The 17035-nt window shown below is 50.5% G+C and overlaps 1 protein-coding gene across 4 annotated transcripts in view; it reads right to left on the bottom strand.

The window, feature by feature from the left end:
* The window catches only part of LOC139229763 (discoidin domain-containing receptor 2-like), a 182145-nt gene that overhangs the window by 80098 nt on the left and 85012 nt on the right, over positions 1-17035 (bottom strand). For all 4 annotated transcript variants that reach the window (XM_070861338.1, XM_070861340.1, XM_070861341.1 and 1 more), the window contains exon 2: positions 1891-2017. In XM_070861338.1, the coding sequence (XP_070717439.1) occupies positions 1891-1966 (76 nt within the window). In that variant the 5' untranslated portion in view covers positions 1967-2017. The remainder of the gene's footprint in view (positions 1-1890; positions 2018-17035) is intronic.

The raw sequence follows: 17035 nt of genomic DNA, 5'->3' as shown, positions 1-17035 counted from the left end.
TGAGATTATGGGTAAGTGAACATGGCAATAACAACCGGCCGAGCCTGGGGCAAAAGCCTGTCACAGCATTGGCCTCCTGTTACCCCGCTCTGCTCCCCTCCCCCCACCCCCTGGGCAACTCCCAGCTCACTTGCAGTCAGTGCAGGTTTCAATGTGGGGAGAAAGTGAAGGCGAAAAAAATAAAGAAAGACTTGCATTTATATAGCGCCTTTCACGACCACCTGACGCCTCCAAGCGCTTTACAGCCAATGAAGTACCTTTGGAGTGTCGTCACTGTTGCAATGTAGGAAACGCAGCAGCTAACATGTGCACAGCAAGCTCCCACAAACAGAGACGTGATAACGTCCAGGTAATGTGTTTCTGTTATGTTGATTGAGCGATAAATATTGGGCCAGGACACCGGGGATAACTCCCCTGCTCTTCTTCGAAATAGTGCCCTGGGATCTTTTACGCCCACTTGAGAGAGCAGACTTGAGGGGGCCTCGGTTTAACGCCTCATCAGAAAGACAGCTCCTCCGACAGTGCAGCGCTCCCTCAGCACTGCACTGGGAGTGTCAGGAGTCCCCGGAGAGGGACTTGAATCCACGACCTACTAACTCCGAGGCAAGTGTGGGACCCACTGAGCCACTGGTTGACAGACAGGAAATTCAATAGAGGTGTTCAAAATTCTAAAGGTTTTGGTAAGAGTAAATAAGGAGGAGCCATTTCCACTGACAGGAGTGGAACCAGAGGACACCGATTTAAGATAATTTGCAAAAAAAAAAAAATAGAGGGGGAGATTAGGAGACGTCTTTTTAAACACAGCGAGTTATGATGATCTGGAATGTACTGGCTGAAAGGGCGGTGGAAGCAAGATTTAATAATAGCTTTCAAAAAGGAATTTGACAAATACTTGCAAAGAAAACATTTGCAAGGCTAATGGGATAGAGCAGTGGGGAGTGGGACTAATTGGATAGCTCTTTCAAATGAGTCAGCACAGGCACGAATGGCCTCCGTCTGTATGATCCTATGAGTGCCTGCTGCCTCCTCTTAACACCACAACCATCAGAAACTTTACCAATTCATGGTGCAATGCACTGGTGCCCCATTATCACCACCTCTAATACACAGCCCCAAATTTCAACCGGTTTATGTAAGTCTGTCACCAGAGTCGAGAATCTTCACAGTGCTATTTCAAACGGGAAGGTTCTCCTCATTGTCTTTGGTCAACATTCAACCCTCCACCAACACCACCAAAAAAAAGTCACATCTCACCGTGTGCAGATTGGTTACCGCGGTGCAAGACCATAGTGAACTACACTTGAGTTTTGGGGAGGGGGGGGAAGTCATTCATAAGTTGTGAGACTTTCAGACTGTGGCTCAGTGGGTAGCACACTCGCTTCTGAGTCAGACTGGTTCTGGGTTCAAGTCCCACTCCAGGGACTTGAGCTCAAACATCCTGGCTGACACTCCCAGTGCAGTGCTGAGGGAGTGCTGCACTGTCGGAGGTGCCGTCTTTCGGACGAGACGCTAAACCAAGGCCCCGTCTGCCCTCTCGGATAGACATAAAAGAACGAAGAAGAGCAGGGGAGTTCTCCCCGGTGTCCTGGTGCAAATATTTATCCCTCAATCAACATCACTGAAAAACAGATTATTTGTGTCATCATCACATTGCTGTCTGTGGGCGCTTGCTGTGCGCGAATTGGCTGCCCCGTTTCCCACATTACGACAGTGACGACACTCCAAACGTACTTCATTGGCTGCAAAGCGCTTTGAGGTGGTCGTGAAAGGCGCTATATAAATGCAAAGCTTTCTTTTCTATTTCGAGGACGTGAAACAGCGTCACGTACAGACGTGGGATCTTCCTTTTCCCCTGCAGGATGCGAATGCCAGCGGTGACATGACACTTACCCAGGTTCACCTGGGCTCCCGATGGATGGCTGGCCACTCCCAGCAACAGGAGGAGGAACGGCACCGTGGGCCCCATGGTTCCACCGCGGCGCAGGCTTGTGCGGATTTTGTTACGAGCTCCTCATTTCTGGAAACAGAAGAAAGGAAAACTCAGTCAGTGCCGTTTGTATTAGCGACGCAGGCCATTCGGTCCCTCGAGCCCATTCTGTCACTCTGTGAGATCGGGGGGGTGGGGGTGTGGAGTGGGGGTGTGGAGTGCGGGGGGGGGGGGGGGCAATGTTAACTTAACCTGCCCGGCGGGAAGCTGACAGCTTGATGCTGCTTATACACCCCAAATCTCCTGGGAGGACAGACGCACCAACGTTAGTGTCCTCGATCAGGCCAACATCCCCAGCATCGAAGCACTGACCACACTCGACCAGCTCCGTTGGACCGGGCCACATCGCCCGCATGCCCGACACGAGACTCCCAAAGCAAGCGCTCCACTCGGAACTCCCACACGGCAAGCGATCCCCAGGTGGGCAGAGGAAACGTTTCTAGGACACAACCTCAAAGCCTTCTTGATAAAATGCAACATCCCCACCGACACCTGGGAGTCCCTGGCCAAAGACCGCCCTAAGTGGAGGAAGTGCATCCGGGAGGGCGCTGAGCACCTCGAGTCTCGTCGCCGAGAGCATGCAGAAAACAAGCGCAGGCAGCGGAAGGAGCGTGCGGCAAACCAGACTCCCCACCCACCCTTTCCTTCAACCACTGTCTGTCCCACCTGAGAGAGACTGTAATTCCCGCATTGGACTGTACAGCCACCTGAGAACTCACTTTTAGAGTGGAAGCAAGTCTTCCTCGATATCGAGGGACTGCCTATGATGATAATGATGATGATGATGACCGCACTGAAAGCAATATTGGGTAGGGCGTTAAAACCGGCGTTCCATGTGAAAGCCATGGCTCAGTGGATAGCAGACTCGCCTCGGAGTCAGACGATTGTGGGTTCAAGTCCCACTCCAGACACTTGAGCATAAAAAGCTAGGCTGACACTCCAGTGCAGTGCTGAGGGAGTGCTGCACTGTCAGAGGTTCCGTCTTTCAGGTGAGATGTTAGTCCGAAGCCCCGTCTGCTCTCTCAAGTGCATGCAAAAGATCCCATGGGCATTATTCTGAAGAAATGCAGGAGAGTTATCCCAATATTTATCCCTCAACCAACATAACAAAAAGAAACAGATTATCTGGTCATTATCACATTGCTGTTTGTGGGAGCTTGCTGTGCGCAAATTGGTTGCCGTGTTTCCCACATTACAACAGTACTGCATTGGCTGTAAAGCGCTTTGAGACATCCGCTGGTCGTGAAAGGCGCTATATAAATCCAAGTTTTTCTTTTTCCCGCTCCCCCCAATCCCGTGGGATTCCCGACGGGCGGGTTAGCTTAAAATGACCTCCCATCACGAGCGCTGTTCCCGTTAAGCTGCACGGCTGGGCAGTGGTCTGGAGGTGCTGCGAAGGATGTTCAACGGCTTCACAACGGAAAACCCCCGCGTAGCCACGGAAATTCAAAAGGGCCGCGCGACCCATAAAATAATAATTCGAGGGAACATTGATCGTGGCTGATTCGCAGCTCAACTCCTACATGGCCGTCGGGCGCCTGTTATAGATACCGTCCCATTGAATGAAAAAAAACAACGGGCGGTTTCTGTAACAAACAATTGATCTGCAACAGGCAGACAGTACAAGTTATCCTAATTATAAGAGCCTTTCTCTAACAAGTTTCAGCTTTCCCAGTTAAGCCCTGCCTTTGGGCGGTTCTCAGTTTGTTTGAACACACTTTCCCATGGTAAGCTGCAGCTTCTGAGAAAGTGCAAGTTGGTGATTTGGCCAGACCAGGCTCAGGGGCCATCAGCTGGACAGAACGAGCCAGTCGGGTGATCTGGAATAAATTGGCCATGCACATTTGCCTGGGGCAAATTTGGCTGTGATGTTTTTTTAAAAATTCGTTCATGAGCGTCCCTGGCAAGGCTGGCATTTATTGCCCATCCCTAATTTCCCTTGAGGAGGTGGTGATGAGCCGCCTTCTTGAACCGCTGCAGTCCATGTGGTGAAGGGGCTCAGACGGTGCAGTTAGGGAGGGAGTTCCAGGATTGTGACCCAGTGACGATGGAGGAACAGCCAATATATTTCCAAGCCAGGATGGTGTGTGACTTGGAGGGGAACGTGGAGGTGGTGGTGTTCCCATGCGCCTGCTGCCCTTGTCCTTCTAGGTGGTAGAGGGCGCGGCTTTGGGAGGTGCTGCCAAAGAAACCTTGGCGAGTTGCTGCAGTGTATCTTGTAGATGGTGCACACTGCAGCCATGGTACGTCAGTGATGGAGGGAGTGAATGTTTAAGGTGGGGGATGGGGTGCCGATCAAGTGGGCTGCTTTGTCCTGACTGGTGTCGAGCTTCCTGCATGTTGTTGGAGCTGCACTCATTCAGGCAAGTGGAGCGTATTCCATCAAACCCCTGACTGGTGCCTTGTAGATGGTGGAAAGGCTTTGGGGAGTCAGGAGGTGAGACACTGGCCGCAGAATACCCAGCCTCTGTGCTGCTCTTGTCGATACAGTATTTGTGTGGCTGGTCCTGGTCCAGTTAAGTTTCTGGTCAATGGTGAACCCCAAGACGTTGCTGGTGGGGGATTCGGTGATGGTAATGCCGCTGAATTTCTAGGGGCGGTGGTTAGACTCTCGCTTGCTGGAGGTGGTCATTGCCTGGCACTTGGGGGACACAAATGTTACTTGCCACTTTTCAGCCTCAGCCTGAAGGTCGTCCGGGTCTTGCTGCATTCGGACATGGACTGCATGACTATGTGACTGTGAGCACCACGGAAAGTGTGACGCTGGGTGTGACGGGAAGTGTTACACGCGGGAGCCACGGGGAGTGTTACACGCGGGCGCCAGGGGGAGTGTTACACGCGGGCGCCAGGGGGAGTGTTACACGCGGGCGCCAGGGGCAGTTACACGCGGGCGCCAGGGGCAGTGTTACACGCGGGAGTCAGGGGAAGTGTTAAACGCGGGAGCCACGGGAAGTGTTACATGCGGGAGTCAGCGGTAGTGTTACACGTCAGAATCACAGGAAGTGTGCAAAAGCGAAAATTGGCTGCCACGTTTCTTTCATTTACAACAGCGATTAAACCCCAACAGTACCCGATTGTCTGCCAAGCGCTTTGGGACGTGCTGAGGGAGTGCAAGGTGCTATATAAATGCAAGTCTGTCTGTGTCTCTGTCTTCCCTTCCTGGGCCACCTGAGCGCAGACACCAGGCAGGGCGGTAATTAACCAGCAGCCGTGAAATTACAGAGTGGAAAAGCAGCGGAGCATCAGTGGGATGCCAAAGCCTTCATCAGCCTCGGCATTCCACACAAACCCCTCAGCGCCAGAGACCGGCACAGACTTCCAGGCTGCATTCGTGGCTTCTCCTCCTGCAGGACCTGCTCCAGGACCGCAACCCGACAGGGAATGCAGTGGGAGCTGAGCCGACATTAATCGGGACAAGTCCTTCTGTGGGATTGCCTCGCGGCATCTGGAACTTCAACCCCAACTGCCCCCGCCCCCCCCCCCCAATCGTAATATCCCACCCACCTTTCCCCCACCAAATGTTAACACCAGACCGTGAGGAATGAGGCCGGAGAATCGTGGGCTTGATCAACTACGATCTGTTGCTCCCTGGCTGTGTGTTCTTTTTCTATTAACCCCTTGTGGGAGGACAGCAGCCACAGCCTGATTATCAGACGGCTATATATATATATATATATATATATATAGAGCTGGAGCGCCGGGCCCTGGAACATTGCGGGCGAAGGTGCAGCGAATGAGGGTACGGGGCCCAGAAGAGCCCAGGGCCCAGGGGCAGCACGGGCCAGTCCTCACGGCCATATGTCTGTGCGCACTAGGTCCGTGCAGCAGAGCAGGTCTCCAGTCGTCCTGGTTCAACCCTTGCCGCTGGATAAAGGCCTGACTCTGTCGAGCCCGTGTGGCGGTTGATGTGCAACGGTCACCACACGTTAAAACAATCCACGCACAGGCATCTTCCACCCCCTCAAGGACTGGAACATCGGGTCCTTCACTGAAACATCTGTGGACTCTTGTGGAAGCAATTCATCCTTGTTCCGAGGGACCGTCTATGATGATGATGATGATCAGACAGCTGCATGACTCGAACAGCCTTATTTTTGTCTAAAAACCCTTGGACAAATACTGTGGTCTCAGCCAGTGGCTCAGTAGGTAGCACTCTCTCGTCTCTCAATCAGGAGGTGGTGGGTTAAAGTCCCACTCCAGAGACTTGAGCACATAAATCTAGGCCGACACTCTCAGTGCAGTACAAGAGATCAGGCGCAGGCAGCGGAAGGAGCGTGCGGCAAATCAGTCCCACCCCCCGACGAATGTCTGTTCCACCTGTGACAGGCTCTGTGGCTCTCGTATTGGACTGTTCGACCACCAAAGTACTCGCCTCAGGAGTGGAAGCAAGTCTTCCTCGATTCCGAGGGACTGCCTACGATGATGAGTACTGAGGGAGTGCTGCACTGTCGGAGGTACTGCCTTTCCCTTGAGCCATTAAACCAAGGCCCCCCGTCTGCTCCCTGAGGGGGATGTGAAAGATCCTATGGCACTATTTCGAAGAACAGAACAGGAGAGTTATCCCCTTGGTGTCCTGGCCAATATATATATATATCCCTCAACTAACATTAGTAAGAGAGATGATCTGGTCATTATCACATTGCTGTTTGTGGGAGCTTGCTGTGCGCAAATTGGTTACTGGGTTTCCTACTTTGCAACAGAGACTGGGAACGTTTGCACCAATGTGTAACTGCCATCCCCCCTTTCCCCGCCCTAACATTTACCAATTTGCGCACAGCAAGCTCCCACAAACAGCAACGAGATAGTGATCAAATAATCTGTTTTTAGTGATGTTGGTTGAGGGATAAATATTGGCCCAGGACACGGGGGAAGAGAATCCCCTGCTCTTCCTTGAAATAGTGCCGTGGGATCTTTCATGTCCACCCAAGAGGGCCTTGGTTTTAACAGCTCACCCAAAAGAGGGCACCTCCAACAGCGCGACGCTTTCTCTGTACTGCGCTGGGTGTGTCAGCCTAGATTTTTGTGCTCAAATCCCTGGAGTGGAGACTCGAACCCACAGAACTTTCTGCCTCGGGTGAGCATGCTGCCCACTGAGCCACAGCTGGCACTAAAAGTGACCGTGAAGCCATTTTGAAAAAACCCAACTGGTTCACCGATGCCCTTTAGGGAAAGGATACCCTGCCATCCTTACCCGCTCTGGCCTGAGTGTGACTCCAATCCCACAGCTGGCGTGTCAGTCTCCGGCTAATGTGGGGAGCACTCTCGCCTCTGAGTCAGGAGGTTGCGGGTTCAAGTCCCACTCCAGGGACTTTATGAGCACAAAAATCTAGGCTGACACGCCCAGTGCAGTGGTGAGGGAGCGCTGATAAAAGGGGAATCCTCATCAAACTCCTCCGTCTCAGCCCGAGTGGAGTCCCGTGCCTCACTGATGCTCCAAGGTCACCAGTCCACAGTCAGCGGGAGGAGCTGGAGAGAGAATCGGGGAAGGTGGCTTTTCATCGCGGTGATGGCGATTGACTGACAGCTCTGCATCTGTGACCCTGTTTAATTGTAGGGGTGGGGTTTGTAGGCCGGGACCACTGGAGGGAGCAGCGACATACCACTGCAGGAGGGCGACAGTTATGAGGTCAGGTCGCTGATTGCCGTGCGGGCAGGCACAGCAAGAGTTTGTAGAGGGAAGTGACCGGGGCCCAGGTGAGGCATGGAGTTTGGGGCTCAAGAGGCGAGGGCCAGCCCACACTGCGATATGTGTGTGCACTAGGCCTGGCAGCAGAGCTGGTCTCCAGTCATCTTGGGTAATCCTTGCCACTGGACCAAGACCTAGCTCTGCCAAGCCCGTGTGTGCAACGGCCACCACACGTCACAAAAGTCCACACACAGGCGTCTTCCACCCTTCAACATGTAGTTCGGGATCTGGAATATTAGGCCCTTCATTGAATCACCTGTGAACTCATTCCTTTTTGACGTGGAAGCAAGTCATCCTCGCTTCGAGGGACTGCCTATGATGATGATGAGCTAGAGAGCGCTGCACTGTCGGAGGTGCTGTCCTTTGGATGAGACGTTAAACCGAGGCCCCGTCTGCTCTCTCAGGTGGACGTAAAAGATCCCATGGCACTATTTCAAAGAAGAGCAGGGGCGTCCTCCCCGGTGTCCTGGGCCAATGTTTATCCTTCAATCAACATCACTAAAACAGATTATCTGGTCATTATCACATTGCTGTATGCCTTTCCCATGTTACAACAATGACTGCACTTCGAAAGTACTTCATTGGCTGTAACGCGCTTTGAGACGTCCGGTGATCGTGCATAGCGCTATACAAATGCAAGGCTTTCTTTAACAACCCTCTGACCTCGCCACGCGGCTTGTATCCGGGACGGGCGATAAGTGCCGCCCTTGCCGAGAGTGAAGTTTAAGATTGAAGTTATTTAAGTTTGAAGATGGACCAAGGGTTGTGGGGGCCGGGCCTTTGTGTTCGCCGGGGAAACGCCCAGAATCAACAAGGGGCAGCTGTGACCAGACAGGTGCCAACCAGCTGTTGTGCCCAGACAGCCCAGCTGGTGAAGGGGATAAGTCAGGAGTGGGACAGGAGTCAGGCAGGCCCTTTCTGTAAATAAACTGTCAAGTGCAAAAGAGCTCGCATTTCTCCAGCTCCTTTTACAACAACAACTTGTATTTATATAGCAACTTTATCGTAGTGAAACATCCCAAGGCGCCTCACAGGAGTGTTACGAGCTACAAGTTTTGACACCGAGCCACATAAGTAGAAATTAGCGCAGGTGACCAAAAGCTTGATCAAAGAGGTTGGTTTTAAGGTGTATCCTGAAGAAGGAAAGGGAGGTGGAGAGGTTTAGGAAGGGAGTTCCAGAGCTTGGGGCCCAAACAGCTGAAGGCACGACCACTGTGGTTGAGCAATCTCAGGGCATCCCAAAGCCCTTTTACAACATAAGAATTAGGAGCAGGAGTAGGCCATTCGGCCCCTCGAGGCTGCTCCACCATTCAATAAGATCACGGCTGATCTTCTACCTCGACTGCACTTTCCAGCACTGTCCCCATATCCCTTGATTCCCCCAAAATCCAAAAATCCATCGATCTCTGTCCTGAATATACTCAACGACTGAACCTCCATAGGCCTCTGGGGTACAGATTTCCAAAGATTCATCACCCTCCGAGTGAAGAAATGTCCCCTCATCTCTGCCCTAAATGGCCGACCCCTTTATCCTGAGACTGTGACCCCCTACAACCAACAAAGTACTTTTTTGGGGACGTACAGTCACTGTGGTAACGTAAGAAAACACGGTGGCCAATTTGCGCACAGCAAGCTCCCACAAACAGCAATGCGACTGTGACCAGATAATCTGCTTTTCGGTGATATTGTTTGGAGGGATAGATATTTGGCCCAGGACACTGGGAGAACGCCCTCTGCTATTCTTTAAAATAACAGCAGTGGGATTTTTTACATCCACCCGAGAGGGCAGACGGAGGCCTCAGTTTAACGCCTCACCTCCGGCACTGGGAGTATCGGCCTAGACTTTGGGCTCAGATCTCTGGAGTGGGAGAGAACATAAGAACATAAGAATTAGGAACAGGAGTAGGCCATCTAGCCCCTCGAGCCTGCTCCGCCATTCAACAAGATCAAGGCAGATCTGGCCGTGGACTCAGCTCCACTTACCCGTCCGCTCCCCGTAACCCTTAATTCCCTTATTGGTTAAAAATCTATCTATCTGTGACTTGAATACATTCAATGAGCTAGCCTCAACTGCTTCCTGGGCAGAGAATTCCACAGATTCACAACCCTCTGGGAGAAGAAATTCCTTCTCAACTCGGTTTTAAATTGGCTCCCCCATATTTTGAGGCTGTGACCCATAGTTCTAGTCTCCCCGACCAGTGGAAACAACCTCTCTGCCTCTATCTTGTCTATCCCTTTCATTATTTTAGATGTTTCTATAAGATCACCCCTCATCCTTCTGAACTCCAACGAGTAAAGACCCAGTCTACTCAATCTATCATCATAAGGTAACCCCCTCATCTCCGGAATCAGCCTAGTGAATCGTCTCTGTACCCCCTCCAAAGCTAGTATATCCTTCCTTAAGTGAGGTGACCAAAACTGCACGCAGTACTCCAGGTGCGGCCTCACCAAGACCCTGTACAGTTGCAGCAGGACCTCCCTGCTTTTGTACTCCATCCCTCTCGCAATGAAGGCCAACATTCCATTCGCCTTCCTGATTACCTGCTGCACCTGCAAACTAACTTTTTGGGATTCATCAAAAAGAGTTTCATGTACAAGGAGGCAACCAAATTTTAATTTGATTTTACGTTTTAAAGTTTAATTTGTTTTAATTGCCGGTGCTTTTAGTGTCCCCTTCCCTTTTATAGGGGGCACTGGGGAAAAAAGGTGATTTTAGTGCCCAAAAAAAACCCCAAAAAAAAGAAAAACACAAAAAACCCCCAAAAAAACCAAAAAAAGAGGGCCTTGTAAATGTCTGGTGTGTCATCCAGGTCGGGTGGCACCGATTAATGTTTTTGTTTTGCAGATAAACTCCAAAAAGAGTTTCATGTACAAGGACTCCCAGGTCCCTCTGCACTGCAGCATGTTGTAATTTCTCCCCATTCAAATAATATTCCCTTTTACTGTTTTTTTTTCCCAAGGTGGATGATCTCACATTTTCCGACATTGTATTCCATCTGCCAAACCTTAGCCCATTCGCCTAACCTATCTAAATCTCTTTGCAGCCTCTCTGAGTCCTCTGCACAACCCGCTTTCCCACTAATCTTTGTGTCATCTGCAAATTTTGTTACACTACACTCCGTCCCCTCTTCCAATATGTATATTGTAAACAGTTGTGGTCCCAGCACCGATCCCTGTGGCACACCACTAACCACCGATTTCCAACCCGAAAAGGACCCATTTATCCGAACTCTCTGCTTTCTGTTAGCCAGCCAATTCTCTATCCATGCTAATACATTTCCTCTGACTCCACGTACCTTTATCTTCTGCAGTAACCTTTTGTGTGGCACCTTATCGAATGCCTTTTGGAAATCTAAATACACCACATCCATCGGTCCACCTCCATCCACCATGCTCGTTATATCCTCAAAGAATTCCAGTAAATTAGTTAAACATGATTTCCCCTTCATGAATCCATGTTGCGTCTGCTTGATTGCACTATTCCTATCCAGATGTCCCGCTATTTCTTCCTTAATGATAGCTTCAAGCATTTTCCCCACTACAGATGTTAAACTAAGCGGCCTATAGTTACCTGCCTTTTGTCTGCCCCCTTTTTTAAACAGAGGCATTACATTAGCTGCTTTCCAATCCGCTGGTACCTCCCCAGAGTCCAGAGAATTTTGGTAGATTATAACGAATGCATCGGCTATAACTTCCGCCATCTCTTTTAATACCCTGGGATGCATTTCATCAGGACCAGGGGATTTGTCTACCTTGAGTCCCATTAGCCTGTCCAGCACTACCCCACTAGTGATAGTGATTGTCTCAAGGTCCTCCCTTCCCACATTCCTGTGACCAGCAATTTTTGGCATGGTTTTTGTGTCTTCCACTATGAAGACCGAAGCAAAATAATTGTTTAAGGTCTCAGCCATTTCCACATTTCCCATTATTAAATCCCCCTTCTCATCTTCTAAGGGACCAACATTTACTTTAGTCACTCTCTTCCGTTTTATATATCGGTAAAAGCTTTTACTATCTGTTTATATGTTTTGCGCAAGTTTACTTTCGTAATCTATCTTTCCTTTCTTTATCGCTTTCTTAGTCATTCTTTGCTGTCGTTTAAAATTTTCACAATCTTCTAATTTCCCACTAACCTTGGCCACCTTATACGCATTGGTTTTTAATTTGATACTCTCCTTTATTTGCTTGGTTATCCACGGCTGGTTATCCCTTCTCTTACCGTCCTTCTTTTTCACTGGAATATATTTTTGTTGAGCATTATGGAAGAGTTCCTTAAAAGTCCTCCACTGTTCCTCAATTGTGCCACCATTTAGTCTGTGTTCCCAGTCTACTTTAGCCAACTCTGCCCTCATCCCATTGTAGTCCCCTTTGTTTAAGCATAGTACGCTCGTTTGAGACACTACTTCCTCACCCTCAATCTGTATTACAAATTCAACCATACTGTGATTACTCATTCTGAGAGCATCTTTTACTAGGAGATCATTTATTATTCCTGTCTCATTACACAGGACCAGATCCAAGATAGCTTGCTCCCTTGTAGATTCTGTAACATACTGTTCTAAGAAACAATCCCGTATGCATTCTATGAATTCCTCCTCAAGGCTACCCCGTGCGATTTGAATTGACCAATCTCTATGTAGGTTAAAATCCCCCATGATTACTGCCGTTCCTTTTTCACATGCCTCCATTATTCCCTTGATTATTGCCCACTCCACCGTGAAGTTATTATTTGGGAGCCTATAAACTACGCCCACCAGTGACTTTTTCCCCTTACTATCTCTAATCTCCACCCACAATGATTCAACATTTTGTTCATTAGAGCCAATATCGTCTCTCACAACTGCCCTATCATCCTTTATTAACAGAGCTACCCCACCTCCTTTCCCTTTTTGTCTATCTTTTCGAATTGTCAGATACCCCTGTATGTTTAATTTCCAGTCTTGGCCCCCCTGCAACCACGTTTCTGTAATGGCCACCAAATCATACCCATTTGTAATGATTTGTGCCGTCAACTCATTTACTTTATATCGAACCCAAGAGCCAGTCTGACGCTTGCTCCAACAAGAGCTTCTCTTAGATCGGCGTTCTTGTTTTCGCTCTCTCTCTCTCTCTCTGTCTGTCTACCCCCCTCCCCCAACCCCTCGGAAAGGTCAAGCATCTAAAAATAGTTTGAGGCATGTGTTGGGAGACGGATCGCCGAGCACTGTGGGAGTGAGTGAGCTGTGTGCCTGACTGCGAGGGCTCAACAGAGTTTATCGCTGCACACCAACATGCTCCTCTGTCTTATATTGCATTCCTCTCATTCAAAACTCTGCCACCCATGTCCTAAGTCGCACCAAGTCCCGTTCACCCATCACCCCCCTGTGCTCGCTGACCTCCATTGGCTCCTGGTCTCGCAACGCCTGGATTTAAAAATTCTCATCCCTGTGTCAAATCCCCTCCGTGGCATCGCCCCATCTTCCTTTCTCTGTAATCTCCTCTAGCCCCACAACCCTCAGAGATGTCTGCACTCCTCCAATTATGGCCTCTCGCGCGTTCCTGATTTGAATCGCTCCACCATTGGTGGCCGTGCCTTCAGCTGCCTGAGCCCCAAGCTCTGGAATTCCCTCCTTAAACCTGTCCGCCTCTCTACGGATGTTCCCTGCGATATTTCCTTGTTCAAAATACCAATCTTTATGTTGAAAAGCTGGCAAGCCGGCTGCACGGGTTCCCCGTAGCGCTGTGCAGCTTAAAGGGAACATTGCTGTCTGCCTCTCTCCTCCATTAAGATGCTCCTTAAAACCTATCTCTTTGACCAAGCTTTTGGTCACCTGCGCTAATTTCTACATATGTGGCTTGGTGTCAAATTTTTTATCTCATTATACTCCTGTGAAGCGCCTTGGGACATTTCACTATGTTTAAGGCGCTATATAAATATAAGTTGTTGTTGTTGTTATTCACGACAGCTGGGAAGGATTGTTTGTCGGTACTTGAAGGTTTTTTTGGCGGGCTTTTGCCAAACAGCCCACCGATATTCGTTATCTCGGCTCACACATGACCAAATAGGATGAAGGTTTTAAAAAATGGATTCACTCTCGGGATGTGGGCGTCGCTGGCAAGGCCGGCATTTATTACCCCATCCCTAATTGTCCCTTGAGAAGATGGTGGTGAGCCGCCTTCTTGAACCGCTGCAACCCGTGTGGTGAAGGCACTCGCACAGCGCTGACCTTGTCCCAGCGGTTTGGTTCAACTGAACAGCTTGCTGAGCCATTGCAGAGTCAACCACGTTGGTGTGTTTCTGGAGCCACAAATAGGCCAGACCAGGGTAAGGACAGCAGGTTTCCTTCCCTGAAGGACATGAGTGAACCAGATGGGTTTTTAATAACAATCCAGTGGTTTCATGGTCACCGTTACTGACATCAATTATTAATGTTGGATGAGACATTAAACCAAGACCCCGTCTACACTCTGAAAAGTCAGCACCTCTGGCAGTGCACCCTCAGTTCTGTATTAGGATATTAATACTAGCATTTTTAATTCCAGATTTTCTTTTTACTTAACTGAATTTGAAATTCGCAAGCTACCGTGGTGGGATTTGATCTCAGGTCTCTGGATCATTAAGCCAGGCCTACTGGATTACTAGTCCAGTGAGTCACTAGGCTACCGTTCCCTGCTATGACAGAGAAGCTGCCAGCCCTCAAAGACACCACACTCCAAATAGGAGGCAATGGTGGGCGGGGTTGAAATTGGACTTGGGCATCACAGCCTCCGTTAACAACCCATCTTGTGTTGTTTTCCAATGAAGTAGCTGGAGTAGATCTGGACTTGGTACGTTCATGTAAAGCGGGTGTCAGCGAGCCGATTACGTCTCCCCCGATTGTAGTCAATAGAAATAAAAATCAGGAGAGATGTAAACCACCGCAAGCTTGACGGACTGAATGGCCTCCTTCTGTGCCATGTCACGCTATGATTCTGTATAAAAGAGGCAGTCGTTTCTGTTGTGTATCTGTAAAGCATGCACTCCCATGTTCTGCCACCAGGGAGCTCATCACCTGAAGTCCCAAGGGATCCCAGCATCCCTTGGGAGCACTGTATATAAGCCGGCCCCGAAGGCCTGTTCCTCACTCTGGGGTGTCTTATTAAAGACTGAGGTCACTGTTACTTTAACCTCCCTGTGCAGCCTCATCTGTGTTCGGTACACAATAACTGGCGACGAGAATACGAATCCAACACAAAGATGCAGCAAACTGTGGGCATCCTGGAGAAGTTCTCGGAGGGTGAGGACTGGGAAGCCTATGTCGAATGGCTAGACCAGTACTTTGTAGCCAACGAGCTAGACGGAGAAGGAAGCGCTGCAAAAAGGAGAGCGGTCCTCCTCATGGTCTGCGGGGCACCGACCTACAGTCTCATGAAGAATCTTCTGGCTCCGGTGAAACCCACAGATAAGTCGTATGAGGAGCTGTGTACACTGGTTCGTGAGCATCTTAACTCGAGGGAGAGCGTGCTGATGGCGAGGTATCGGTTCTACAGCTCTGGAATGCTGCACTTGCCCGAGACCTGTCCTTATACCTGTCTCTTGCAAGTGCACTCCTGGTGGTAAGGTATGCTGGTGGTTACAGGTCATATCTTATTACAGTCATGTATAGCATGTTAGGATACAGTTATATATAATAATGTAAGATACATGACACTCTTCTTCGAAATAGTGCCTGTGTGATCTTTTACCCACCCGGGAGGACAGATGGGGTCTCGGTTTAACTTCTCCAAAAGACGGCACCTCCGGCAGTGCAGCGCACCCTCAGTACTGCATTAGGAGAGTCAGCCTGGATGTTGTTCTCAAGTCTCTAGAGTGGGACTTGAACCCACGACCTTCTGACTCAGAGGCGAGAGTGGCTACCCACTGAGCCACGGTTGACACAACTAGCCAATTACTCCCCAGTTGCGGGGGTAGGGATTTAGCGGCCTCCACTGCCCCCTCCATGCAATATCAGGGTCCCTTACAGAGTTAATCCCCGGGGCCCCTTGGTAGCTACACCCCCCACCGACACCTGGGAGTCCCTGACCCAAAACCGCCCGAAGTGCAGGCAGTGCATCTGGGAGGACGCTAAGCACCTCGAGTCTCGTCACTGAGAGCATGCAGAAATCAAACGCAGGCAGCAAACCAGTCCCACCCTCCCTTACCCTCAATGCCTGCCTGTCCCACCTGTGACAGAGACTGTGGTTACCGTATTGGACTGCTCAGTCACCTAAGGACTCATTTTTAGAGTGGAAGCAAGTCTTCCTCGATTCTGAGGGACTGCCTATGATGATGTCAGGGTTAATCTCTGTGCCCCTTGGCAGTTACAGGGTTAATTCCCAGGACCCTTGGCAACTACAGGGTTAATCCTTGGGCAACAAAGTTCCAAATACACAAACGAGTTGATCTGCGCTATAAAAACAACTTGCATTTATATAGCGCCTTTAACATAGTAAAACGTCCCAAATCACTTCACATGAGCGATTATCAAACAGAGTGTAAAACCGAGCCACATAAGGAGACATTAGGACAGGTGACCAAAAGCTTGGTCAAAGAGGGAGGTTTTAAGGAGTTTCTTGAAGGAGGGGCGAGAGGTAGAGAGGTGGAGAGGTTTAGGGAGGGAGTTCCAGAGCTCAGGCCCCAGGCAGCTGAAGGCGCAGCCACCGATGGTGGAGCGACTAAAATCAGGGGATGTGCAAGAGGCCTGAATTGGAGGAGTGCAGAGATCTCAGGGGGTTTGTAGGGCCGGAGGGGGTTAGAGACATGGGGGGGAGGAGGAGGTTAGAGACATGGGGGGGGGGGGGGGCGGAGGTTAGAGACATGGGGGGGGGGAGGTTAGAGACATGGGGGGGGGGGGGAGGTTAGAGACATGGGGGGGGGGGAGGTTAGAGACATGGGGGGGGGAGGTTAGAGACATGGGGGGGGGAGGTTAGAGACATGGGGGGGAGGTTAGAGACATGGGGGGGGAGGTTAGAGACATGGGGGGGTTACAGACATGGGGGGAGGGGGGTTACAGACATGGGGGGAGGGGGGTTACAGACATTGGGGGAGGGGGAAGGTTACAGACATGGGGGGAGGTGGAAGGTTACAGACATGGGGGGGGGGGAAGGTTACAGACATGGGGGGGAGGGGGAAGGTTACAGACATGGGGGGGAGGGGGAAGGTTACAGACATGGGGGGGAGGGGGAAGGTTACAGACATGGGGGGGAGGGGGTTACAGACAGGGGGGGGAGGGGGGTTACAGACATGGGGGGGAGGGGGGGGTTACAGACATGGGGGAAGGGAGGGTTACAGACATGGGGGAAGGGGGGGTTACAGACATGGGGGGAGGGGGGGTTCGAGACTGGGGGGGGAGGGGGGGTTCGAG

This window comes from Pristiophorus japonicus, chromosome 19, assembly GCF_044704955.1.
Source record: "Pristiophorus japonicus isolate sPriJap1 chromosome 19, sPriJap1.hap1, whole genome shotgun sequence".
NCBI lineage: Eukaryota > Metazoa > Chordata > Chondrichthyes > Pristiophoridae > Pristiophorus > Pristiophorus japonicus.
The sequence above is the reverse complement of the archived record's forward strand: the minus strand, read 5'-3'. Positions and strand labels throughout refer to the sequence as shown.